Genomic DNA, 25,611 nt, shown 5'->3' on the forward strand with positions numbered 1-25,611 from the left:
CTCTGCCTCTGCTCTGAGCTGACTGACACGGCCCCGTCAGGCACGAGGGAAACACGTAAGGAGCTCTCCCGAGGGTACCCAAGCTCCAGCACTTGAAGCTCGGTTCTTCAGATGTATGTATACATTATTCTTTAAATGCCAACTCCTGTATTTTCATGACCTCGAAGTACCATTTTGCCCAGCAGACATTCCTACCATGTTCATTGGTTACCCAGTGAAAGAACACAGCAGACGGAACTAGACAGCTAGGCGAGACTGGGGAGGGGGGAACGTGATATATAAAAATGCAAAGTACAGGGTAACAACAGCGGGGAAACAGCATTGACAGGAACTGGCACAGGCTGAGAAAACAGAGCTGACAAGGAGATGGTCAGTGAACTTTGTATTTCATTTACTGGTTCAAAACATTTCTGTGGTGGTAAGCATTGTTTGTAAGAAAGGGGTGAACAGATGGAAGCCAAATTACAACATTGCCTCTGAATGGCTGTCACACACACACATATACCACCCCCCCCCCCCCCCAAATAAAACAAGCATTCACTAACTCAGGAATTAATCATTTGGCTAATGATTTATCAACAGCACAATACGATCCTTCCTTTGAATATCCTTCATTCTCCTGACGTGGGCATCTTCATCCAGATGAGGATCCTACATAAAACAGTGAATTTAGTATCGTGCTCCCTGCTTCAACCCAAGGAGCCTGATAAAGTACGTTATTAAAACAAGTGAACAAACAAATAGCTTATCTGTTGGACTAAATCTTCAAAGTGGGTGGAGTGTTTTTTTCAACCAGACTTCAGAATACAGTGGGTTACTTGATCTCTAGACTGACTTTCCAACACTATGTTATATCTCAAAACAGAATATACATATTAAAGACACAGTTGTACTTTTCCATTTTTAACGGGCAAAATTAAAAAGAGGCAGCTATATTGAGTTTTTGAAGGTGTCACTTATAAACACAAGATTTCCCTTAAAAAGTACCAGTTTAAATGTAAACTATAAAACACTGTAATAACTATAAAATGTAGCCAGAAAACTGTTTAAGTAGCCACAGTCTATTATTCAGTTCATATTGGTTTAAAATGTGACTCATTAAATATCTTCTAGAAGGCCAAAGCATTTTACAGTAGCTATAAACATATATACTTACATGTGCATTTTAACATCACAATTGATTAAAATACATAAAAGAGTAATCTATTCCTTGGTTTAATTTTTTTTTTCTTTTTAAAGATTCACTGTCCTCAGAATTCACTCAAGCAACAATGACCAGGGTGGGCATTTATCGCTATTCCGCCCCTACGGAGTTCAGAGTCTTTGAATCAAAGTTCGAGCTGGCTACATGTTTTCAAAAAGGCTAAAACCAGGATGAATGCCCACATTTGAGGTAATTATTGCCATTAGGTCACAGTTTGTGTAATATAGTGTATTTAAATCCTTCTTTAGAAAAAAACAGAAGGCGTCCCACGGTACTGGGGGATGCCCTTTGTCGCAATCAGAATCCAGAATCCTGATCAGTGGGTTTGCTTCCAAAGGAGCCGGCGGTCCCGGAGCACCAGGCACTCCAGGGACAGCGGCTGACCAGCCTAGAGGTCAGGCGGCAAGCCATTTTTTTAATATTTTTTCATTTTTTTTAGGAAAAAAAAAAAAAAAAAAGAAAACAAAAGAAAAATCAGAGGTGCCATAAAATAGATGAGTAACATTTCTGATCAGAATTCCAGACCGAAGCTTTTCTATCTGTCTTATTCCTTTCCAAACAGTTTGCTGAAAAAGAGTAAAAATAAAATCAAAATGCATCGGCATTAAATATTAACTCTGTGCCAGCACTGCAAAAACTCCTTGGCTATGTTCTGAAAGTGGGATAAGCTTTGCTTTTGCTCTGAGCATTGTTGCCCCATTGCTTTCTGTTTCAAAGAGGAAACCTTGTGAAAGAAGGAAAGAAGGAAGGAAGGAAGGAAGGAAGGAAGGAAGGAAGAGAAAGAAGGAAGGAAGGAAGGAAGAGAAAGAAGAAGGGAGGAAGGAAGGAAGAGAAAGAAGAAGGAAGGAAGGAAAGGAGGACGGAAGGAAAGAAGGGAGGGAGGGAGGGAGGAAGGAAGGAAGGAAGGAAGAGAAAGAAGAAGGAAGGAAGGAAGGAGGGAAGGAGGGAAGGAAGGAAGAAGGATAATCCCTGGCTGTCAGAAGTACACGCAAGTATTTACAAGGTTTGTGTGAATCTGCACACAGTTCCCCTCACAGCGAAAGAGTTAAGAACAGAGATGTCACAATATTTATCAGTGCAGTAAAAAATATCATTTTTGGAAAAAAATATACCTTTAGTATTGCCTTTCTTAGATTAACTATGATAAGCAAAAGATTAAAAACAAAAACTTCATCTTCAAACACACATGAATAGTCTGTTATAGCAGCACTGCTAAAACTGGAAGGACAAAGCTAACCCGTAAATAAGAAACAGGAGTTTCAAACCATAAATGCCGAACGCAAAGCCTCCTAGTACTCTTCCTAAGACTTCTGATGAACCAAGCCAGTCTACCATTCAAATTTCACTCTTGACCACATGCAAATGCTCTAAGACGTGTCTTCCCACCGAAAGCATTTGCCCGGCTTACCTCCCGTCCAGTTCTCACACCTCCACCTGCCTCAGCAGTTCTTCACAGGTAATGGCCACCTTTGGGGGTCACTCCCAGAAATTACATTTGCTACAAGGAACAAAGACACCTTCAACGCGGAGCTCTCAGTTAGCGATGCTCCTCTGCACGCTGCCTGGGCCTGCTTCAAGGGGCCACCCCTGCGGTGGGAGGTGAGCGCGGTGGCATCACGGTGTCCCTCACACGTGGTGGGGCTCCCGGGTGGTGGGAAGGATGGACCACTGACCTGCCCGGCAAGCCCAGTGCCTCCCATCCATCGCGGGACTCCAGCAAGGAGCCCACGCACAGCCACGTGCAACAGGGCCAGCGCCACAGCTTCGAGCACCCCTCTAAAATGTTTTACCTCACTCAGCATCCGCAGCCTGGGGTGAAACTCTCACCGTCTTCAGAGGGAGCTTTGCTGGAGCGTGGCAGTGGGGGAAGCCCAGCAGCGCAGACCCATCTTCTCCTCCCCGACTACGAAAGGAGCAAAATGATTTGTAGGCACAGGAGCGGGCCACAAGAAGTTGGGGACTCCACGTACTTTGGATACAGACTCTCCCCACAGGAGCACCAGTGAGACGTGGGGGCGGAGGGGGTGACATGGATGAATGCCCAGGACCGCAGCACCACTGCTTTGAAGCTCCCGTGGGAAACGGGACCACAGCAGGCACAGCTCTGTCAGCAGGAAGGGGGAAATCATTCCCTTTCCACATTTTTTCCTTCTGCGTTGCCTACTCTCAACAAAGATTATTTCTGCAGACCCTCCGTGCAGGTATCCAGGATTTGGCCCACGGGTAGCACTGCAGATCTCTGATGGGCTGATTGCCAAGCCATGGAGAAACACACACGCCAGCCCAACACCCTTGTCCAGCTGTGCCTGGCCTGACCACAGCAGCACTGTTGGGGGTCTGATCCACAAAACAAAACCAGCATCCTAAATCCAGAGAGGGAGATGCTACAGAAGCATGCAGAGCATCCAGAAGCTTATCTCCACTATGCAGCCTACCATTTCCACACTGCATTGTCACCACTGAAACACTTCAATCAATGTGAACAATAATGAGAGAAGAATAAAGTTTTTGACATCCCCTACAGTCTAGGATAGCAGCAATATTTAGTGTGAATTTCTCTGCTTGTCAAGCTAGCTACTGAAAACAACGACAGGAACTTGAGAGAGAAAAAGAAAAAGAAGAGAAAGGAAAGATGGAGTTACACAGCTTATCCCTATTGCCTGCCGGTCATGACTCGTGACTCCACTTCATTTCTGGAGTGGGTGGGGGTCTCTTTCTCTCTCTCTCTTAAAAGGTTTCTTTGGTTAAAGAAGAAAACATATTTATCACCCTTCAAGTTTGCCAATGGAATTGCCTTCAAACCAAGTTACAAGACATAATCCCTTGGAAGTATAACAAAGGAAAAATGTCGCAGACAGAAATGTCCCCTTCTTGGAATGTTTTGTGAATTACGACAAACTAGAGGGAGAGAGAGACCTGCCAAGGTCCAATTTGTTGGGTGCAAGCAGGTACAACTCTGCCAAGGAAGATGCAATTGCATTTGCTCTCTCAAACAACAGGATTTGGCCCAGCCTGCAGTGAAAAGTGCTTCCATTTGAGTTTTCCATTCTGCTCATGTCAGTGGTTCTCTCTGCTCCCTCCTGCATTCTGGTTTCACAGCAGGGATTTGAACATCTCCTCTCTGAGGGGAGGCGATGCCCGTCCTTCCTTCTGCTTCCCACACGAGAAGAATGCAAGACAAGGTGATGGGGAAAGGGACCGCTTTTTCACTGTGCCAGCCATAAGCCACCCATAAAACTTCCAGTATTCTAAACATTCGCCTCCTCTCTCAAGTTTCCATGCCGTTTACCCCACGCACACAAAGAACCTCAACCCAACCACGCCAACCCCATTTCCTCTCCAAAGGACTCTGTGAGCAAAACAAGCTGGCTGTTACTATGTAAGTTGCACCGACAGCACGCAAAACTTTTGCCTCCTCTGCTAATACAACCAGATTTCCCCTGCGATTAACCATACCACACTTTTTTCCATACCATGCCTTTATACCGATCTGAGGAAGGAGGTGTTGCTCAGCTCTCCCATATCCACCAGAAAATAAGCAGTGTTGCACCACCAAAGCAATTCCGCAGCTTTGCTGTGCATCCTTGGAATCACGGCATCCCATCACCATGATCATCTGACCACCTATAGCTGGCAGGTCAGCCACTCCAGCATGGACAACGTGAAAAGTGGCTCCTCCGACACGCACCACACCCCACCTCGCTGCCAGCATCTGCCGTTCTAACACCTCCGCTGTCAAACGCCCATCAAAATCAGATTTGAGCCCGCATGGGAGAACAAGTCAGATGGCTACACAGGGAAAACACAATTAATACAAGTAAAACATTACTGTGATTGAGATTGCAACCTTCCACGCTTCACCAGTCCTAGGCCACGGGAGCGCATAAACAAGTAATTAACTTGGAGGGTTTAAGTCTGTTCTTTAGCAAAGCACTCAAGTGCACGATTAACTTTAAGTCTCTGCTGAAGTCCTATAATTTTTTAATGGAGTTTGAATCCAGTCACCGCTCCCTCCCATTCTAACGGAGCAAATGATGCAAATGAAAACATAAATACATAAACTCTAGCAACCAGAATAGCTTAATAAAATTCCACAACAAATAATTATAAAAGAAGGGAAAACATACATCAGGGACAACAGCAACAAAAAAAGTAAACTAAGCATCCTGGCCGTGCGGACACCTGATCGATCTTCAGTGAGAGCGGCAGAGCGGGTGAGGGACCCTGCCCTGCCTGTGGCCGTGCTTTACCCAGCTAACGCCACCCATGCACTGGCGTCCTCTGTCCCGTGAAGGGACTGAGGTCCACGCTCACACCTCTGCCCCTGCTCCTCTGATAGCCCTGCTTCTGGAGAGCCATCTATCTGCTTTCTCCTTTAGGAAAACCAAACCCTTAATGTGTAGCGTGACCTTGGTTTGATTGAAAGGGCCCAATGACCATGGCCTGGAGCACCATTAGGTCTGGATCTCATATATACTTGCTATCAAACAAAGTGATGGTGAGCTGGATCCCAGGGCACCCAGGTCCTCACCTGCCTTTGATCCAGCTCTCCTGACAGATCATTATGTTAGCTGCTGTCTGGTTTTGGCCTCTGAATGAATGTTTCTGGACCTATTCTGAAATGCAGATGTGACTTGGAGGATAACTCCTGTACCTCAAGGCTGTAATCACTCTCGAAGAGTGGCCTCGCTCCCCCTAAGTTGGTGGCAGAGTTTTCATCCTTGGGACAATCTCGTTTCCCCTTCCTCCTGCAGTTTTCACAAACACAGCAACCCTTCTGATGCCACTGATGAAGAGAAATAAAATTAACAAGAAGAATGACAATACTAAGATGAAAAAAAACCCCACAAAGATTAAGGAATGCATGTGCAATTAAAACCCAGAGTAAAATATAATAATAATAAAATAATAATCATAACAACCATACAATAAAATAACATTATCTTTCCTTCTCATGATACAAGCAGCATGACGCTCTCGCTCCCGAAGTGGTGGGAGAGGAGAGGAATGCATCAGAGAGAGCAGGGTTTTATGTTCCTGCCTCAGACAAAAGGGGTACATGTTGTCTTTCCAAAGGAAGGGGGGGTAAGGTGCATAGGCGGCTGGGAGATCGCATCTTCATCTACAGTATATTGAGCTGGAATGAAGGACAGGCAGGAGAAGAAAACCGTGCAAGAGTAGCCCAGGAACCAGAGCTGGCAACCAGGGCGGTTATTTGGTGGTTTGCCAGAAGACAACAGCCTTGTTGAACAGCCTATGCATAGCGGGATCCCTTCTTCTTCCAGGCCAGCCGAGCACTTACCACAAGACAATATATTTGTGCTTGTCTTTCTGTCAGCTTCTCCTATGTGAGAGAACCGCCTTCCTTACTGCCATCCTGGGAACCCATCCCTCACCAACCTGCCAATGAACCCGATCTTTTCCAGCATCTTATGAAATACCTGAATACTTCATGCTCCAATTACAGGGAAATGTAGAGTGGAACTGAGCAGCCACGTAGACTTCAGCTTTCATGGAAACGTTCTATCAAACTCTCTTCTCTCCTTCCTTCCCAGGCCACCCACAGGCACGGGTACTCTAGAGACACTTTCAAGTATTCCAAATATTAATGCACCAGTACAACTGCTGTTGCCACCGACACTCCCCTCTGAACCAAACCCAGCTGTAGGAAAGGCTCTCTTTAGAAATCTCTCAGTAAACAAGATGACCACGTAGCGTTCCTCAGCGTAGAGGACCCACAGGACCACCGTGCTCTCCCGTTCCAGGGTCCCTCTGCCACTGCAGGCGCAGGGGAGAAGGGCAGGGGAAGCACACAAGGTCACAGCTACGTTAGAGTGGGTAAGGCCCAATGTATTATGATACTCTTCATTTAGAAACCTGAGTTTGACTCACTCAACTGGATTTTCTCGTGCTTGCTTTGGGACTCCAGTCTTTCCGCGACTCCCTCCCATGAACAGATGTAGCGAGAGACGTCGGCAACAACTAGTGCTTCCCCCTTGCACGGGCTAAAGTTTCGTTCCCATTTCAGACACGCAACTGGGACAACCCGACAACGCGGGTGGACGCTGTCCTCCCAACTCCACCGAGAACGTCGGCAAACAGCAGAATGAGAATTCAGTTTCCGGGGAGGAAACCTGCTATTTCAACAGGGTAGAAACAGACCAGTCCACAAACTAATCCCCAGACCCTCTGAGAGTCACCCTGGGTCCCACAGCCGACCTGGTCACTTCCAGCCCATCCAGTGCTCGACAAAACACCCAGCCATACGCACTTCCAATCCCGACGAGCTTCCCTAACACCTCAACAAGTGAGCTAAGATTGACAACGTGGGGAAAAAAAAAAACAAACCAAAACACCACCACCAGCGGAAGAAGAAAATCGGCGATAACAACCCCCAAAAAAACAACAGAAAAAGAGCTGAGAGTAAATTCCGACTAGCCTCAGTCAGTTTCTAGGAGTACCAGTGGAAGTAAACCCTTAAACCGCGTCTGTAGTTCGGTAAGGCACTACGAGGGAATGATGTAAAACTAAGACTGTGACAGTTGTAATGGCTGTGCCGAGGAACACACCACAGAGAGAAGGCAGCATCTGCACGCACGCACACACGCACACACACGTACATACCTGGACAATCACATTTGTTACATGCCTATGTTATATCACTTTTCTTTGTGCAATCACATTGAGGAATAGTCTATTGGTATCGTTGAAGTTCAACACAAAATAGTAAAAAGGGCGTATGACCTGTAGAGTGCTACATTCTACCAGGGTGGGGGTGGCGGGGGCAGCTAAAATGTCTCCTCCTATACTAAAACGGCTAGGGATTGAAAGGGAACATTTCCAAATAAAATAAAATGAAACACAACTGAAATCCAATATACATTATTACAGATCTCATTGAGGAATAGCATTTCTCAGGGATTTATCCAGTGTGTTCAAGGAAAGGGAGAAACATCCCCATTGCTTCCGCTCTTGACCAGTGCTGCAAAGCGCATTTTGCTGACATGTTTTTAAGTGTAGCAGTGCTAGATCCAAATTTAGAGCACTGGGACAACATTTTCTCCTCTTCCCTCAGCCTCCCTTACCCACTTTCTATTTCCAGAAAAAAAACCAACCCAAAACCTTATGTATGCTTTGGGATACAGAGACCACTGCCAAAGATAGGGCGTAAAACCTTTGAAATGCTGGATAAATCCCTAATCCATATACCTATTGGATTAAAAACCTAATGGATTTCATTTTAGGTGTTCTGGACAACAAATTTCTAAATGTAGCTCACTATTGGATGAAAATAACCTTTAAAAGTCTATTGGTGAAGTTCTTCAAAAGACAGGACCCGCTGGAGGGTCCTTCTGCTTCTCTCTCTCTAGTTTGGTGCAGAATGGTTGGTTTTTTGTGGGTTATTTTTTTTCTTTTTTTTTTTTTCCATTTTCTTTTTTTTTTTTTTTTTTAAATAAAAAGTGTAGAATTGGTTCTCCCCCTTCTTTCCTCTTTTTCATTTCTTCCTCAAAGTCTCCTTCGTTCAAGTTTCACGCGAGCCTCCCATTGCATTGTTTGTCATGTATCTTCAGTACAAAAGTGGCCGCCTCGCTCCCCCGGGACGGGTGCGTCTCTCCTTCCTTATTCCAGTGTTTAGATGTAGGGGTACTGGTTGACCTTGGTGGGGCTCAGTGGGTATCCAGTGTAGACTGTGGAGGCCGGAGAAGCACTGATATAGGTCTGATGGGCAAACTGAGCCTGGTACTGACTCGGGTGGATGGTGGGTGAGGGCAGGACCCGCGGGCCCATGCTGACCGGGACCTGGTGGACGATGCTGGCGGGGTAGGTGGTGTGCTGCACGGTGTGCCGCGCAGACCCTTGGGAGGCCACCAGGTGGGCGACGGTGCCGGTGGAGCCCAGGGCGGCGGGGGCGGTGTAGGTGTAGAGGTGGGGTTGGGTGGGCAGGTGAGCAGCGGCAGCCGCGGCCAGGTGAGGATGAACTGTGCCATGGCTGGGACTATTGTGCGGGAAAGAGTACGGGGCCTGAGCTATCGTTGGAGTGATGTAGGCTTGCTGTCTCCGGTGACTCCCTGTGCGATCGGTCGCGATGTGCTGCTGGGCCTGGAGAAAGAGAGCAATAGTGATAAGCAGTTACAAGACAGGAGGTGGATCTTCACCTCCTCAGTGGTGCCGGGGAGCCTCCCTGCGACACCAGGACAGCCTCGGGAAAGTCCCGTGCGCTCCTCCCAACACCCTCAGCATCACCGCAGTCTTCCCTGGGAAACAGGTGACGGCAAAGGGTCCCTCCCAAGCCTAGGAAGACCATGTTGTTTCATACATTCACCAAAATGACCACCAAAAGGACAACAGAGACCCCCAGTTTGAGCCACAACCTGCTGGCACAGCTACCACAAAGATCCAACTTTGGACGCCCGGCTTCTGAGAACATCTTCCATGAGTCCAGCTGCTCATACAACGCATGGCTTTTGTTAGTGAACTGTCTGCAGATGAAATGTGGTGGCGTGGACAGCTCAGGGGAATGAAGTTGCCTAACCAAGCCTGGAACAGGCCATTTATTTTTGCTCAGTTCGTGTCTTTGCTGTTATAATTTCCTCATTTAGTAAAATAACTATTTTTTAAAGATAAAGCCCTCAGTCAATCAGATCCTGTAGGTGCCTGGTACCCTCATGTAATCAGCTATAGTCATTTGAGCACGGGCAACTTCTTGCAGTGGGATGGGAGCAATGTACTTTATCAGGGATTTTTCTAAGTTTTTTTTTGCATTGCACAATAATGTCAAGGAGTTTTCCTGGCCATTTGTAGTCAGAGTATTAAATACTCAATAAAGTAGGAATTAGAGGGCAAGAAAGGCAAAGCTCCATGTTATTTCCTTCTATTCTTTTACGCCTTCTCATCCTCTTTGTAGGCACTCCCTGTGCTGCCATTGTGGTCTAAAATGCAGCAGCCACACTTCTCCCCCACTCTTGCAAACAGCATCTCACCTACTTTCTCCATTTTCACTTTTATTTCAAGTTCATTTAAATTTTAAAATTTCAACTACATTTTGAGGGGGGGGGGGATGACATTCTTCTCCCCAAAATTGTTAAAAAAACCCCAAACAGTTCTGCTTATGTCCAGCTCTGGATGCAAATCATCACTGCCCTCTGAGCTCTCCAGACTTTTTTCTCTTGAAATATTGGTAATTGTGCTGTTACCTCCCTACACTCATGACCTCACCTCAGAGCAGAGAGAGGCCCCAGGAGCAGTACGTGAATAGGGCATTATTTAGCGAAGCTCCTGGTGAGACTCTGGGCGTTGTGGCCACAGACTGTGAAACATCTTGAGAACTGCATGCTGCCGAGTAATGGGATCTGCCCAGATCTCAGCCCAGCTTTATCACGGGATGGATCAACCTCATTACATGAGGTCACGTACACGCACAGGGGCTTTGCCTTGTCACATCTGATGGGGACTTCTCCCCCAGTCCCACAGCCAGGCTGATGCACACCCTTCGCTTGGAAGATACTCCTCCCATGGTTACCTACAGCTAAGGAGAATTCAGTCCTCCCTACATGGTCCTGTTCCCCTCCTTTGTGTCTGAGCCACTGCACCGTCTCTCTCTAACATTATTCCCACTCACAGTTAGATCAGCTGGCTTCAAAACACACGGTAAGAGTACCACCAGCCCACCCAACGTCTGCAGTGAAGCTGAAACAAGGTGGTCAAACTCAACATGGGGCCCAACTATCATCAGACTGGAACAGGACAGCCCATGCTGGACGAGTGGTAGGTTACAGCTGGATGACACACCACCAAAATTTGTCTCTGTTGACTTACCTGACTTAGATTAAGAGGCTGCTGCTGCTGGAAATGTGCTCCTGGTCGCTGCTGCCTATAGGCAACGGCTCCAGACGAGCTCCCTGAAGAGTGACCGCTGGTGGAGGTCACGGTGCTGGAGGACTTGGACTTGTAGGAGGATGAGTGGTGACTGGTGGTGACTGTGCCAGGAAAGGAAACACATTTGTAGCTTACATCACATTCTTTAATTGTTCACCCTACCTTTTCCTCAATGAATCTCCTCCAGAGTGGCTTTTGGGAGGAGACATACAACAGAAGCAGGATAAGAAAACAGTTTATCTTAATTAACAGAATACCTCAGCAGTGCTTCATGTACATGGCCAGCATGTTATTCTAGAGGTAGACAAACAGACCTGATACCTGGACCCAAACCGGGCCTGGAGAAGGCTTTATAGATCCTTCAGAAGTGTGAGAAACTGTTCTGCCAGCAGAACTATAGGATGCAGGTACAAATCCCAAGGAGAGGAAGGAAAGAATAGTGCGCACAGCACAAAAAAGCTCTGGCTTGGCTCACCTCACAGTGAGCAGGAAGAGAGGGAGAAGGAGCTGGTGGGGAGCTCACCCTCTGAGCCTTTGTGTTCACCAGCAGTGCATCAAAAGAAAGGACTGCCAAGTAGCTCAAAGCCAATTGCTTCAGGCCAGACTTTCACCATAAGCCCCCTGGCAACACATTGTACTACCTAGCATTGCAGAGGCTCTGGAAGAGCAAACCTCCTCAGTCCATAACGAAGAACCTTCTTCCCAGAAACGTCAACAAGTTTGGATGAAAATGCACATGTATTTTCAATCCCTTACCCATTTTAAAGTAAACCTACAGAAAGGCAAAGCAGCAAAGGTTCACACTTGCATTTGGAAGCCTCTCAAGTCAAATGTTGAGCTAAACGCTGCATTCTGTTCTTGGGTTTGTACAGAAGTAACGGGGAATGACACTTGCCCCCGTGACTCCTGAGTCTACCAGGGCACATAAATAATGTGACATTGCTCCCAAGAACACATGTGTCACTTGAGAGAAGGGCAGGAGCACGGTTTCTTTGGAAAACAAAACAAACAAACAAAATGAAACTGAACAATGAGATTCTTCCAAGATAAATCATTTATTTCTTACTAATTTTCTTGACGGAAGAGGTGCAATTTACCTGGTGCCAGGCTATCGCACTCTACCAACACCTCACTGGCCTGGGTTTTCAGTGGTGGCACGATGATGGTTCGGGGGTTCCCACTGCAGTGAGTCTCTGGAACCCCTTTGGTGTCGTAGGTGTTCCCGTTATTCTGCCCCGTGCGATGCTGCACGGCGTAAGGGCTGTTGTTGCTGGAGGAATCGGAGTAGGGGGAGTCATGCACGGTGACACAGCTGATGACGTTCTTCCTTTGCTTGGACAAGGTGCTGAAACACAAGCACACAAGTGAAAAGAGTGAATGGAGGAAGATCGACTCAGCAGCCACCAGAAGAATCTGCCCTCGGCAGACTAGTGCCGTAAAAGCAACGCACACTCCTCAGTCCTCTGCCAGATAAAGGTCGCTAAAGCCAAATCCCAGGCTTCCAAACTCACTCGTTGCTATTCCAGGAAAGCCTTCATGGAGGTCAAGGAGTGAGTAAGACATTGTGGATAGATCTTATATTCACACTGCTTATAATAGCTCTGGACCAGACTGCCAGATTTATTTTCAGACTGCTTTATACATATATATGTGTGTGTGCAGTAGAAGCCCAGCAGTTATACTATGCTTTGTTGCAAGTCTCACCACCCACACAAAAACGTGGCGGTTTCTCCCAGCCTTCCAGCAATGATTTAATAATAGATGCTATGACTTTTCATGCTCAATTCCCATGATTCTACAAAATACACTCTATTCTATTTACTAATATGGTACAACGGGCATATATTCTCAATAAGCATTTGAAACTGAGGAATGTATGAAGAAAAAATGAGCAAAGTATACAAAGCTTTTGCTTTTTTTTCTCTTTCTCTGAATAGGCACTGGGTCTCCTGACTCTAGCACGGATTATCAAGGTCCTGCTGCAGCTAATCTATCTATGACATCAAAAAAGTGATTAAAAAGGAACATCAACACTTCCAAGATTAGTGCTAGAAGTTCATTAGACTAGGCTGCATGAGTACGATTGGGATTTGCTCTGCTATTGTGTCTAATTATTCCTGATGGTTTCTCCTTCCTGTTATGAGGTTGTTTAGGGAGAAAAAGAGAGAGCAAGAAAGAGGAGGGAGGAAGGGGGATGGTGAAGATTTGCTTAAATGGCTCGCATCTTTGACAGTGCACAGACCTTGACTACAGAAAATAGCTGCTATGTTTCACTGATTGCATTATGTTGTTATGGCAACTGAAGTTTTTAAAATGATGAAAAGAAATGGATAGCACATAAAAAGCTAAGTAATTAGGCGTAATGGTGGAAACAGCCCCAACAGGAACAGAAACGCCATGGAGAAAGAGGAATCCATCTCTTAACTTCTTGAATGTGCACTTTAAAAAGAGAGAGATCCGTTTCCCATGGAGTCTCGTCTCCATCTCCTCACTCTGGCCAGTCCAGTTCAGGGAACAGCTGATTAATCTACTCTTAGTTTGTGATGGAGCTGTTTGTTCCCTAGTCTCAGCATCACTCCTTACCCAGGGAAAGGTGGAGCAGATACTAGAGAACAGCTTCCTTCCAAAGACGCTTTTTGCCCTATTTATTTTTCACAGCGCTAAAGGAGCACTGGTGGGTTCCCTTCCCCTTGTCCATCCCAAAGCCCCTCCGCCAGCATTCACAAACCGCAGCTCACCACCTCGCTCCCAAGACTTGTCACTGGAAAGTTATCATCTCCTCCATCAAAGAACACCTTGGGGCGCTGCTCCCACAAACAAGTTACCATCACACCGACTTCTCCCAGGCTATCATCACAGGATGCTGGTGTGCCCCAAAGAGACCATGTTGTTCTACGCACAGCGAAAAACGCATCTGGAGAGGCCCCTGCTATCCTAAAGCCTGAAACAAGGCAGATGACAGAGAAGGAGGGGAAGCTATCGCAGAGCAACCTGGAAGCTGAAAGCAAGCCTTGCAGGGGCAGGGATCTTTTAGACAGGGAAGGTGTACGGCAGCAAACCCTTGTATTCTGGCATTCCACAAGGAGCTGGAGAGTGCTGGATTAGAAATGGAAAGAGCAACAGAGTAGCCCAGATGGACAGCTACCGTATGTGAAGAAAGATGTAGCAGTTTGGATATGGTGCTATGAAAGAAGACTATTAAGCCAATAAAAATGACGAATATTGCATCAATATTCCTCTCTCCTTCAGTAGAAATGTCTGTAATCACACATTTATGAGTATCCACACTGCTTGCCCTTTGCATCTACCCTTGGCTGACAGTTGGGAATAGATATATATTCTCTACCTCTGACAGTTATTGCATTTTATAAAGAAAAATCAAGTCACTAAAGAGTTTGCTGACAACTGATAAGGTCCAGCTATTCTTTTACAGTCCCTTCCTCACATAAGTGGCTGAGCTGCTGAACTGGAAATACTTGTTCTCGACTGACACATGACATGGGAAGGCTTGAGCTGTAGAACTGGAAGGGTATTTTTCTGTGTAGTCTGTGCTATTTATTGTTTTAGAATGGGCATATTTTTCACCAGTTTGACTGAGGCCTTGTCAAAGCAGGGACCATGAGGAGTCTTCTCCTTCAAATCTTCTCCTTATAGCTCCTTGGTTACAATAAGAAAATCAAGTAGATCTGTTTGGCTAAAGAAATAAGTGACCCCAAACCCAAACCGTTCCAGAGAAAGGGACCGTAGCAGGATATTAAACTCATTTCATGGATGGGAAACTGCGAAGGACCAGAGCTATGGCCCTGCCAGGCCTTGCACAAGTGCTTAGCACTACTGATATGTGCCATCCACCCAAGTCAGCTGCACTATTCCCAGTAACGGAGCTAAAGCACATGGGTAAATATTTGCAGGATTAGGCCCTAAGTGATCAGCCTCTTGATTCAGCAGGCTGCATCATTCCAAGCGCACAGGCAGCCCCATCAAAAGCAGTTGGATTTTTTGTCTTTAGGAAAGGTAAAGCCCGCGGTTCGTGTTTGAGCAGGCAGAGGAGTCAGGCAGGACTATTCACATGCCCAGAGCTCGGCACCTGCTGTACCACAGCCTGCCTGAGAGATTAAGGGTGGGAATTTTAAAAGCATCAAAGGCCCAACTCACGCTGAAAATCAGCTGATTCACAGACTTAGAGGTACATGTTAAGCTGAAATGGGGGCTTTTGAAAATTTGACCCAGAAGAGCAAGCGATCACCTTCCCAAAGCCTCCTTGCTGGCCAGCAACTGCCCCGCTTCCAGCTCCCTTGGAGGACCCCGCTGCTCTCCCCACCTCGCAGTAAAGTGGGAGCTCTCTGCGTCAGCTCCGGGCTGGTGTATCACCTTCCCTGCTCACAAACTATCAGGACTGAGAGATTTTACCTGTTGACACAGCACTTGCCTACTCAGCAAACTTGCTGTATTCCTGTAACTCAGCCGCAGCTTTTGGGGATGTTTGTGCTTACACAGAAAAATGCTATTAAAAGTCTTGCCCCCTTCCTATTAAGCTCACTCCAAGCCTGGTAATTGCTTTCCCTCCTGCAAGCACAGTAGCAGCAGCATATGTGATTTAGTAGTGTTGAGAGTCAGCATGTGCTCCTGGTCAGCTTGTGTGCCTGCCTGCATTATGTGGGTAGGCGTATTCTAATTCTCCAGAGGAGGGAGGGGGGAAGATTACCAAAGTGGCATCAAATCTATCTGCACAGACCGAAAAGCAATAAGCCAGGAAGGCTTTTTAACCCTCCCTTTTAGAACAGCAACTGGAAAAAGATGCGTTGCTTTGTAAGTTTATTATTAGTTTACGAGTGGTAGCCCATTCCCACCTGGTCCTGAAGAGCTTGTTCTGAAACTTGGACATGAAACAATTCACGTCTGTCCAATGTGCAGCCACAGAGCACGACTGTGCCTTCGAACATGCAGAAGCAGGTCGCTGAGATGGCTCTCTAACACATACCACCCTTGTGAGTGCACAGTGGAGAGATGGACATGGGTTCCTACTCCCCACAGCAAGAAAAGATTTCAAGGAAAAGTTCAGTGGAGAGAAAATAATTTGTGCACAGGTGCAGGGCCAGAAACTAAGCGGGGCATCTGAGATACTGTTAATGGAAAGGTGCCAAAGGCAGATGTCGAGAACAAAAAGTGAGAGGAAATTAAGAAAAAGATGCCGAATCAGGTATTAAACCAACGTGGAAACCACACAAGTAGCCAAGGACAGGGACAACAGCTCTTGTAACGATGCAACTTGAGATGATTTTGACTTGCTGAAGGCCCAGCCCAAAAGCCTGGTATGTGATAGCACTGCATGACCAGGATCCTTTTTTCCCCTGAACATTTTGAGTTACACCAGAATCCCAGAACAAGCAAATGGAATCTATTAAGGACAATTCTTCAGTGCGCAGTTCACCCAAAGAGATACAAACCCTTCAGTGTGGTTGACACTATAGCAACAAAGGCCTTCTGTTCTCAAGGTCACTAACACATCCTAGGTTTGGGGGAAAAGGCAGCCACCCCACAACCATGCCTTCGGACTGGTGTACGTGTACACCATGTCATGTTAGCTTTACATCACCTCACAAAAAGATCTGGTCCAGTTCTCTGAAAACTTGATAACGCACAACCTTTTCAGTTTGCTGCTTCAGAATAATCCACCTATTCTAGGCAAGTATAGAGTCAGCCAGCAAAAACTCATGCTACAATTGCAATCGCTCTCTTCACGTTGAAATCTTATGCCATGCATAGCTCAGTGCTGAGAACATGCCCCTCTCTCTTCAGCTCGGCTTCTATCCTGTGCTGTTAATCTACTCTCACCTTCTTTGCGAATTTGTGATGGTAGGAATTATTTATCAAGCACTACACTGAGGCCATTATATTAGGCTATACAGCACGTGCTGTAGCTGTTTCAGTCATAGATACTGAATTGCTAGCAGGTTGTAAATGTCCTGCTGCCGAAGGTTTGCCGAGAGAGCTACAGTCTATCTCTGTTATTTTAAGTGTTAGCTGCATATCGGTCTGTATTCTGGAGATGGAAGGCAGCAATCCTTTTACCAGATGACTGTGGTTAGTCAACGTATTGCTATGCAGAGTCAGTGCATTACAATGCACAGCATAACATAGCCACAATAGGCTAGATGTCAAAAAGAGAATCACAAATGGTATTTTGACCCTCACACATGCACATCAGTAAGTTGGCAAAAACACCTGGTTTGAACCTGCCAGCAATTTCTGTGCATAAGGGGAATGACAGTCCTGTGAAGTAGACTCTACCACCACTGCACTATGACGTGAATAAGGTGAATTAACCACTTGCACCAGCTCATGCTCAGTTGTAAAGGTGAGACTCCCACAGAGACTTCACTGTACAGTTTACCATCTTAAGAAAAAGGAAAAAAAATCCTTCACCCTGCAAGAATTTTGGGCCAGTGAAGATGGTTAATGACGCAGTCACTCAGTATGCCCACATGACAGCTGCAGCCCAGCCTTTCTTGCCCAGGAAGACAGTGATTACTGTGAGGATCCCACACAAAGCCAAGCTGGAGAGGTGTTACCACCCTGAAAACCACCCACTTCAAGATCATCATTGTATTGTTTCAGGAAAAGTCATATTTTCCTTGGCTGTTGCACTTGTTGCTTGGATAAGACGTCATCTAGGCACATCACAATGGGGACCTCCACTGCCTTTTCCTTCCACTCTTTCCTCCTGCCGTGCCGTGTGACGTGGCCCATGGCAGGACATGGACGTACCCCTCACTGCGCCACCGGCACAGCCTGGCACATGCTCTCCGTCCCAGCCACCATTCAGCCACCCCAGGGTGCACTTATAGAATAGAACCATAGAACAGTTTGGGTTGGAAAGGACCTTCAAAGGTCATCTAGTCCAACCCCCCTGCCATGAGCAGGGACATCTGCAACTAGATCAGGTTGCTCAGAGCCCCGTCCAGCCCGGCCTTGAATGTCTCCAGGGATGGGGCATCGACCACCTCTCTGGGCAACCTGGGCCAGGGTTTCACCACCCTCATCATAAAAAATTTCTTCCTCATGTCTAGCCTCAATCTCGCCTCTTTTAGTTTCAAACTATTACCACTTGTCCTCTTGTAAAAAGGCTGATAAAAAGTCTGTCCCCACTTGTTCCTCTCAGCTCTGAGTTTAAGTCTTTGCTTTATTTTTCTCTACTGCTAAGCTTCAGAAATATTTAATCAAGGGAGGATTTATATTTAAACCACTGCACCATGTGAGGTTTCATACTGGGGAGTACTTAACCCCTGCTACTTGCTGCTTTCTGAATGTGTCCTCCAATTGCTGTTGGTCTGTCTGCTTGACTTTCTTGCTAGAGCAAGAAAAGAAACTTCAGAGGAATAAATTGGTAAGAAAAATATCAAGTCTACACTCTTGTTTTTACTCTTTGCAGTGCTTTACAGGTAATGGTTAGACCTAAATTCTTCTTTCTAGAATAAATACCAATCAGGGTTTTATCTTCCAGCACAGCAGGAAACATCTCTTTGGCCTATAGAGTCTCTTTGTAAAGGATGCTGAACTGAGAGTCTAGATAAATAAACAGGGTCATAAAATTGTTTCCTATCCACATAGTTCTTTTCATATGCAAATTTTTTTCTACTGTTCTATGAGACAAAATGTCACACGCAAAACTTTGTGGGTATCGGAAACCAGGTAAAAACAGTCATTCAAAATGTTCCCTTTTTATTTTGCCCATTTCAAAATTTCTTTTCTATTATTTTCTTATATTTTGGAAGAAGAAAAAACTCCATTAAATCAGGAAAAATAAGTCTTCCCCTTAATTTGTTAGTGACCTAATGCTTTCTTCCCCTTAAAAAAAAGTGAAAACCTTTTTGCAGTTTCGAAGCTTCCCCAGATTTCACTGTGTTGGGGACATTACTAGAAAAATCTCAGTGTAGCCTGCAAAAAGCCTTGGTTTTGACAAACTGACTTTTAAAATCAGACACTTGCCCCCTGAAAAATCTCTGACCATTTATCTGCAGATGGTCCCTGCCAAACTGTACCCACAGTCCCTCCTCTGTGATTTTGCCCCAGGCATGGGGCTGGGGCCCAGCAGATGGCTCCCTTTGACAAGGCTCCATCGAACAGGTCCCCCAGAATCCACCTCACATCACCTCCTCAGTACCTTTACCCAACAGGAGCCCAACATTTTCAGACGACTATTGATTTTAAAAAGATTACACCAAGCTATACTGATCAAGCAAAGAACGAGCAACATGCTGTCCTGCCTGCCTGGCCAGCTGTTATTTCATAAATACCCTACTTGAACATCTGTGCTTTTCGAAAGGAAATGAAAGGGAAAGGAAAAGGAAAATTCTTCCCATATCACACCGAATTCTTCGGATTTTTCTTTCGCCAATAAAAAAGTGGCACCCTCTGTCCTAGAAAAGCTCTCTCTGCTGCTGTGGTATTACAGAGAGGCTTTTCTGTCGAAGTAAATCCAAGCTGTAGGGCTCCTTTACTGCATCAGCAGTATCATATTTTATCAGCATTACCAGTCCTTCTCAAACTGAGACTTACGAACTGTTACATGGTCAAAGGATCTACCACTTCTCACAACCACATGTAGCCCTAAACAATCTTGGCTGAGCAATCAATAAAATAAACATTTTTAGTCTCATGGGTCAAAGAGAAATTTCTAACCCCAGAGGAAATAAGAGAAGGAAGTGCTGTAGCAAATTCAGGAGCTGATCCAATATCAGTGAAGTTAATGGAAAGATACTGCTGCTATCAATTAGATGGGATCACACAATCAACTTTGACTGATCTTTCAAGTGCCATATGATTTCTGTATTCTGACCTAAAATGTCCAGTTCTGGGCTCCCCAGTTTAAGAAGGACAACGAACTACTGGAGGGAGTCCAGCAAAGGGCTACGAAGATGATTAGGGGTCTGGGGCATCTTTCTTATGAGGAGAGACTGAGAGAGCTGGGTCTGTTCAGCCTGGAGAAGAGAAGGCTGAGAGGGAATCTCATCAATGCTTATAAATATCTCAAGGGTGGGTGTCAAGAAGATGGGACCAGGCTCCTTTCAGTGGTGCCCAACAACAGTATGAGGGGCAACAGGCACAGACTGAAGCACAGGAAGTTTCATCTGAATATGAGGAAAAACTTCTTTATTTTGAGGGTGACAGACACTGGAACAGGCTGCCCAGAGAGGTTGTGGAGTCTCCTTCTCTGGAGACATTCAAAACCTGCCTGGACACATTCCTGTGTGATCTGCTCTGGTGAACCTGCTTTAGCAGGTGGGTTGGACTAGATGATCTCCAGAGGTCCCTTCCAACCTCAACCATGCTATGAAATCAACAAAAAAAGGAAATATTTTTAGGACATGACCAATAGTGTGCTTCAAGTTATTCTTTATTTTTTACCCCCATACCACAGTGATTGCCCAACAAGGTAACATTTGCATAAATAGGGGTGAGACAATGCGTTCTTTGCACAGTTTCATTTTCGACTCAGATCCTGAACACCTGGGCACTGATTACAGTAAAGAACATACTTCACTGTCATTCCCATTTTGCTTGGAGCCAAAAAAATACATAAGAAAACTTGGAGGTACTTTCCCAAATGTGACATGCTTTCAATGAAAAAGACAAAGTTCATTGGCATTAAATGCTGATACAGCTTTCTAGATTGGAAGCTACATTCTTACTCCAGCTGAGAACCTGGTCTTAGATATGCCCAGGTCAAAAGGCACTGAGTGAGTTGATTTCACTCTCCTGGAGACTTTAACAAAAAATTCTCATTCTGGACTTGCTGTTTTTCATCTGTGTCTCTGCCCTTAATTCTCCACTCACTCTGGCTACATCTGCAGAGGCAATTTAACTCACTCTGGAATTCCAAAAGGTGCCCAAGAACAGCCCGTGCCCAAGTGAAATATCTCTACATGGCTCAGAAATTAAATCTAGCTCTAAAGCTTTGGCCTTCCAGGAATGCTGTCGCCCTGGCACTCTGTATAGATATGCCATATGGATACAAAAAGTAGCCAGGGATCTCATCCCAGGCAGGAACGTGTCCTGAATATCCTTTAGTCATATCAAAGCCAGTTTGTTTATGTAAGTCTGGCTCCTGGGACTACTTTCCTAACCCCTCTTCAGACCTTGCCTGAATATTTAAATATCCCAAACTCCCAGCTCGATTTCCAGACATCTTCCAGAACTTTGTTCTGTCTGTCTCTCTGGAGAGCTGACGACTGAAGAAATTGGTCAGACGGCAGCAAAGTCGAAGCAGAGGAGACAACCACTAGCTGCAATGGCTGGAGGATCCCAGCTCTTCCCTCCATCCTCTTCTGGATCCAAGGTGATACCCAGGTGGTAAGTCTAAGTATTTGCACATAACTTTCCCAAGCCTGGGATCAACACCATGGGTAAATCTGCTTGCAAATAGCTCCCATGACCCTTGAGATACCTGTCCTCTTCATGCTGCCCGATCTCACAACCTTAGTTTTCAGCATTTATTTTGTCTTACCCTTCCTGCCCTGGAAGTGGGGGCTCCATATTTATAGGCCACTTGACTTCCATGCTGGCCTTCATTCAACTCTTTCTAGAAACATGCTTTCTTCTCCCTACCAAACTAAGGAATACTGTAGATTTTGTGGGTTTTTTTAAGGTGAAAAATTTTACACTGTCCTGTGATCAGTTCCCCACGATAACCACTGCATTCATAACAAGCCTGGACGTGAGAAGCACTGAGCTCTCGCTGCCCGGTGGAATTCACTGGTAAGGAGAAAGGGAATGGGAAGCAGCGGTGCCTGTCAGGAGGCAGGTTGAAATTGCAGCCCTAGATGCCTGAATCATATGGCTCCTCTCTACAGATTTTTAGCTCCTTGAGGCCAAACACATCTCATCTGTTCTGTGTGTATCTGTAGTGCTCCACTTACTACCACACTGCAGAGATGCAGAGATATAGATAGGTATCTCCAGTGATTAAAGGAAAATCTGCCATGGAGCATGTTCTAAATAAAAAACATAAATTCTCTCTTGATAAAACTGCAGGGATAAGGTTAAAAACTTCCTAGCTCAGTTACCAACATAAAGATGGTACAATTATTCAGCTGTTTGCAAGGCTACTTCTCTACAATGTATAAAGCAGAGGGATGTCTTGTGACTGGCATCAGATGCGAAACCTAGAGTGTTTGCATGTGATAAAGGTGCTGAAAAGACAGTCCTTGAAAATTAAGTCCTCTCTCATCCACAGTAGATGATCAGCAGTGGCAGCGGTCCTGGGCCATCCTGTTCACTTGGGTGAGTTACTTCTGAGGAGTAAACTCAGTCACCACGGTCTTTATCGCCTCATCTATGCCTCTCTGCATAGTCAGTCAAAAAGCAATCAGTTTCTGCCACTTAAGACGATAGTTCAGGGATGTGTTGGCAACACAATCAGAACAGAGCAAACTTCTTGCAAGGTATGTAACATTATTGAGTGTTTACGACACAACCACTAGCTGTTTTTCAGGACCTTTTTATGGAAAATAACACACATGGAAGGTGTCACCTAATGCTCTTTACAGATCACTTAAAAAGAGAAAAGGCAATTTTAAGCTACCTTCCTTCTAAGCCCTTCTTTTTTCTTTGTTTTAAAAAGCTATCTGACTTTAAAAAGCTCATCGCCATAGGATCTCTAAAGTCTCCTTTCAACAGTCCTGCAAAAACTATTATTTCCTCTTACAGATGAGAGGCTATGGCACAGAGAGACTACTACACTTCTCCAGGGTCACACAGCAAATGTACAGCATGGTAGGGAACATCACCTAAGTCTGCAGAGTCCTCAGCTAGTACTTCAGCCTCCTCATCGTATCTCCTCTCAAAGAAAAAAGACAACCTGGGTGCTGAGACCCAACTGTAGCTCCTGGGACCCTACAGCAACTCCTGGGACGCTCCATCACTTCTCTGCCTCTGTCTCTCTCTCTCACATAGAGAAGAGCTCATGGAGAAGAGCAGAGGGCCGCTGCTCACCTGGTGGGTGCATGCTTCTGCTCCTCCTCTTCATCTGTGTCACTGCTGATCGTGATGACACTCACTGCAGGGCTCGGGGTGTCGGGAATGATTATCGTCTGCCGCTGCCGCTCCCGCGTGGTGCTGGTGGCCACGTCGCCCCAGCCGCAGGTGACGGAGCTGCTGCAGGCCGGGCTGTTGTGCACCATGGCGCAGCGGGGAGGCGTGTTTTCCTTCACCCGTTTCGACCGCTGAGGCGAGCTGATGGATTGAGAGGATGAAACTTCATAGGTGGATGCATTTCTGGAAACGGGAAAGGTTGTTAGTTGGTTAAAACTTAAGTTTGCTTAAGTTGCCCATCGCCATGGCGTCTGATTCCCGGTCTCTGATTCAGTGGCACTGATTTACGGAGTCTAGGGAAAGTGCAAAATTAGCATAGTCACCTCTTCAAAGGACAGAATGCCTCACATGACATTCATATAACTAGCTGAAAAGCAGTTTCTTTTATTAAAATACCAATTTTGTTTTCCCTAGAAATTTCCAAATGAGAAATGCTGCCTCCCAGGAGCTTGTGCTGGGAGGTGGAGGCTAATCACAGAGCCCGGACATACAAAACACAGGCAGGCACAGTATGGCTGTTGCAGAAGGAAGAACAACCCAAATGATAATCCCTTCCTCCTGTATCCTGCATGGATGCATCATGACCAGATACTTTTTGGCCAGAAAAAGCTAAAAGTAAAATTATAAATTGTTGTGGAAAACAACAATCATTTATCAGGAAAATTGGTTTTCTTAGTTGGAAATTTAATTTTCTGCTAAAGAATCTTTTCAATGAACATTTCCTGCCCAATGCTTCATCCTCTACGATAGTGGAGTCCCATGGATGAGAGCACACAGATGGGAGGACATATAACCAGTTTCGTTTAATTCCAACGTGAAGCAGCAGATACAGCATATATAAATCAGAAAGAAAAGAACAATCTTTTTATTATGCAGTGGAAAATAATTCTCAAGCCCTGTTTTTTCCCTGGCCTTCCTACTCCAGCTTCCCTGCCTGACAGCTGGAAAGGGCTCACTTGGATCATGGATCTGAACACAGAACCTGTCAACCAAACAGTACAGTACAGGTCTGCAGATGGGAATATTTACTAAAGCACACTGACTAAAGCCCATTTCACTCATTTCCCACATTTCTTTTTTTTCCTTGCGTTTCTTCTACCTATTGCAAAACATTTTCAGATTCAAAAAGGAAGAAAACAGAGTTCTGGTTTTGTTCTACAGAGGCGCCTGGGCTGCATGTTCACTTGGCCCGAAAGCTAACAAAAGGAATAGGTGGCATCCATCAAAAGGAAGTAATTCTGGACATATCACACTATACCAACTTACCCAGGCTCTTTTGCATAACAAAAGGCTTGCCCAGTAGCACTCGCACTGCTTTTTGAATACCAATGAGCAGCGTGTAGTACCCTCCTCTCCAAAGGGGCACGTTCCTCATTTGGCTACTAAAGCATCACAATTAATGAAGCTGTAGGAACCTGTCGCGCTGAAAGTGTCCAGTTCCTCCTGGACACTGTCACCCAGCCCCTGGAGAGAGCAGGCCTTGCACAGACAGGCACACTGGGTGCAAGAGGGGCTCTCTTCGGCTGGCTTGCTGGGGACATGGCTGACTCTGCTCTACGTGATGAATGGACTAAGACAGCTGGAGCCCACCCAAAGTAAATGCAACATTAGAGAGCAGATAAATAGGAAAGACGTAAATGGTGGCCTCTTAACTAGAGTCGAGTCAGTTGTGAACTCAGAGCTCCTCTGGCCTCAGTCCAGCCACCCAGGAAAACCACAAACTCCTCTGTTTTTGCCACTGCATGAGTGGTGACCCATTTTGGTTCTCTCCCCTACACTGTCGTTTTGTTTGTATTTTTTTTAAGAAATGTGCTAGTTTCACAGTCAAGAGGACCTTCCCCAGAACAGCTGCACATACATCCGAAACAGCCCTGTCTTCTAGGCAAGACTACAGGGCTGTGACAGGCACTGCCATCACCCTGCCATTTGAGTTGTGCCACATCACATAGGATGAACCAAAACCCTGTCTCCTCCCTGCAGAGCCAAATGGTCCTGCTTAGAGTTGACAGATGTAGATATCTAAGGATTGCCCATGTACAAGATGTTCTTATAAAGTGCCCAGTTTTAAGCTGCCATGATTATAAAAAGGCCAGTGCGGCTATCTGTTGCTGGTGCGTATTGTTGAAGATAGGAGCCAACCACCTACATTAGGAGCTGAAGAGCTTGAAGATGGCCTAAAGCCACCCCAGTCCTCCACTCTGCATGGAATTAAAACTCAGACGATAGGTCATCATCCCACTGCTTTTGAAAGGGCAGATCTCATGTGCACACATCAGGCCTGTGTTCCTGAAGATGCAGTCCCTGGAGGTGGACCACCCTGTGGAAATGCAGACACTGCACCTCTGGAGCGCTTTGAGATGGGAAGAAAAAGGTCTGGCAACTGGGTATGGCACCACACTGACCTGAGAATATAGTTACTTTTTAATTACGGCGACTAG

General features: G+C 45.8%; 1 protein-coding gene across 2 annotated transcripts in view; it reads right to left on the reverse strand.

The window, feature by feature from the left end:
* Nucleotides 1–1,645: 1,645 nt before the first annotated feature.
* HIPK2 (homeodomain interacting protein kinase 2) overlaps nucleotides 1,646–25,611 on the reverse strand; it is a 141,603-nt gene continuing 117,637 nt past the window's right edge. For both annotated transcript variants that reach the window (XM_065651940.1, XM_065651930.1), the window contains exons 12-15: nucleotides 23,075–23,356; nucleotides 12,178–12,425; nucleotides 11,021–11,181; nucleotides 1,646–9,304 (exon numbers count right to left, since the gene is read on the reverse strand). In XM_065651940.1, the coding sequence (XP_065508012.1) occupies nucleotides 8,837–9,304; nucleotides 11,021–11,181; nucleotides 12,178–12,425; nucleotides 23,075–23,356 (1,159 nt within the window). In that variant the 3' untranslated portion in view covers nucleotides 1,646–8,836. The remainder of the gene's footprint in view (nucleotides 9,305–11,020; nucleotides 11,182–12,177; nucleotides 12,426–23,074; nucleotides 23,357–25,611) is intronic.

Source organism: Caloenas nicobarica, chromosome 1 (genome assembly GCF_036013445.1).
Source record: "Caloenas nicobarica isolate bCalNic1 chromosome 1, bCalNic1.hap1, whole genome shotgun sequence".
Lineage (NCBI taxonomy): Eukaryota > Metazoa > Chordata > Aves > Columbiformes > Columbidae > Caloenas > Caloenas nicobarica.